This window comes from Pteropus vampyrus, unplaced genomic scaffold (genome assembly GCF_000151845.1).
Source record: "Pteropus vampyrus isolate Shadow unplaced genomic scaffold, Pvam_2.0 Scaffold6485, whole genome shotgun sequence".
Taxonomy (NCBI): Eukaryota; Metazoa; Chordata; class Mammalia; order Chiroptera; family Pteropodidae; genus Pteropus; species Pteropus vampyrus.
The window spans coordinates 1-1,075 of NW_011895266.1; the positions used below are offsets into that span (position 1 = coordinate 1).

The 1,075-nt window shown below is 57.1% G+C and overlaps 1 protein-coding gene across 1 annotated transcript; it reads left to right on the forward strand.

Moving 5' to 3' along the window:
• Positions 1–87: 87 nt before the first annotated feature.
• Positions 88–1,069, forward strand: LOC105310578 (cyclic AMP-responsive element-binding protein 3-like protein 1). Its single transcript, XM_011386736.2, has 3 exons — positions 88–106; positions 210–474; positions 675–1,069. The coding sequence occupies exons 2-3, from the start codon at positions 278–280 to the stop codon at positions 709–711; spliced, it is 234 nt and encodes a 77-aa protein (XP_011385038.1). The 5' UTR covers positions 88–106; positions 210–277; the 3' UTR covers positions 712–1,069.
• Positions 1,070–1,075: the final 6 nt, after the last annotated feature.

Consider the following 1,075-nt stretch of genomic DNA (forward strand, 5'->3'; position numbering starts at 1 on the left):
GTCCTAGTATCCCTATTTTACAGATGAACAAACTGAGGCTCAGAAAGGTCAAAACAAAGGCATGACTCACCTGGAATTGTTAGAGCTGGGATTCAAATCCAGGCCTGTAAGATTCCAGGGCCCATGTCCATACCTATGAGGCTATGAATGTGGCCGGGATGGGGAGGGAGCCTCTTGGCACCTTGGCTCACCCCAAGCTCCCTCTTTAGTGCCTTCTCGAAGCCTCCTGTTCTACGATGAGGGGCCAGGGTCCTGGGAGGATGGCCGCAGCACCCTAATGCCTGTGGAGCCCCCAGATGGCTGGGAAATCAAGCCTGGGGGGCCAGTGGAGCAGCGACCCCAGGACCACCTGCAACATGACCACCTGGACAGCACCCACGAGACCACCAAGTACCTGAGTGAAGCCTGGCCAAAAGATGTCGGAAATGGCACCAGCCCCAACTTCTCCCACCCCAAGGAGTGGTTCCATGAGAGGTAGGTGGAACCACGAGAGGTAGGGTGGCCCCTTCCCTTCTTGGGTGCCCAGGCTCCACCTGCCCCCTGCCCACCCCATGTCCCCATCCCTCAGTCACACCCTCCCAAGGCCCACCCCTCCCATGTCCAGGTCCAGTTTACAGAGGGATGAGAGGGTCCTCACTGGACAATGTCACCCCTGACTTCTCTTCTCTCTCCAGGGATCTGGGCCCAAACACCACCATCAAGCTCTCGTAGGCCATGCCAAGACCCAAGACACAGGATGTATACCCCCTGGCACCCGGAAGAGAGATTATCTTGCTCACTAACCCGGATCCGGCTTGTACTCCTGAGCCCTGGGGTTCCATCCCAGGAGAAAGGGTTCCACTTCTCCCTAGTTCTGCTTTGCCCCAGATCTTAACTGGGGCCTCTCCTCTCCCCTTCCCACATTTGGACTATTCCTTGGGCCAACCTCTCCATTCCCACCTCTCCCTCTCACAACCATCCGTCCTTCTCAGATAAACCACTCACTGGGCTATCCCCCTCCTTTCTCACAATGACCACCACGACCACTGCCTCCCTGCCGCCATACACACACACACACACACACACACACACACAC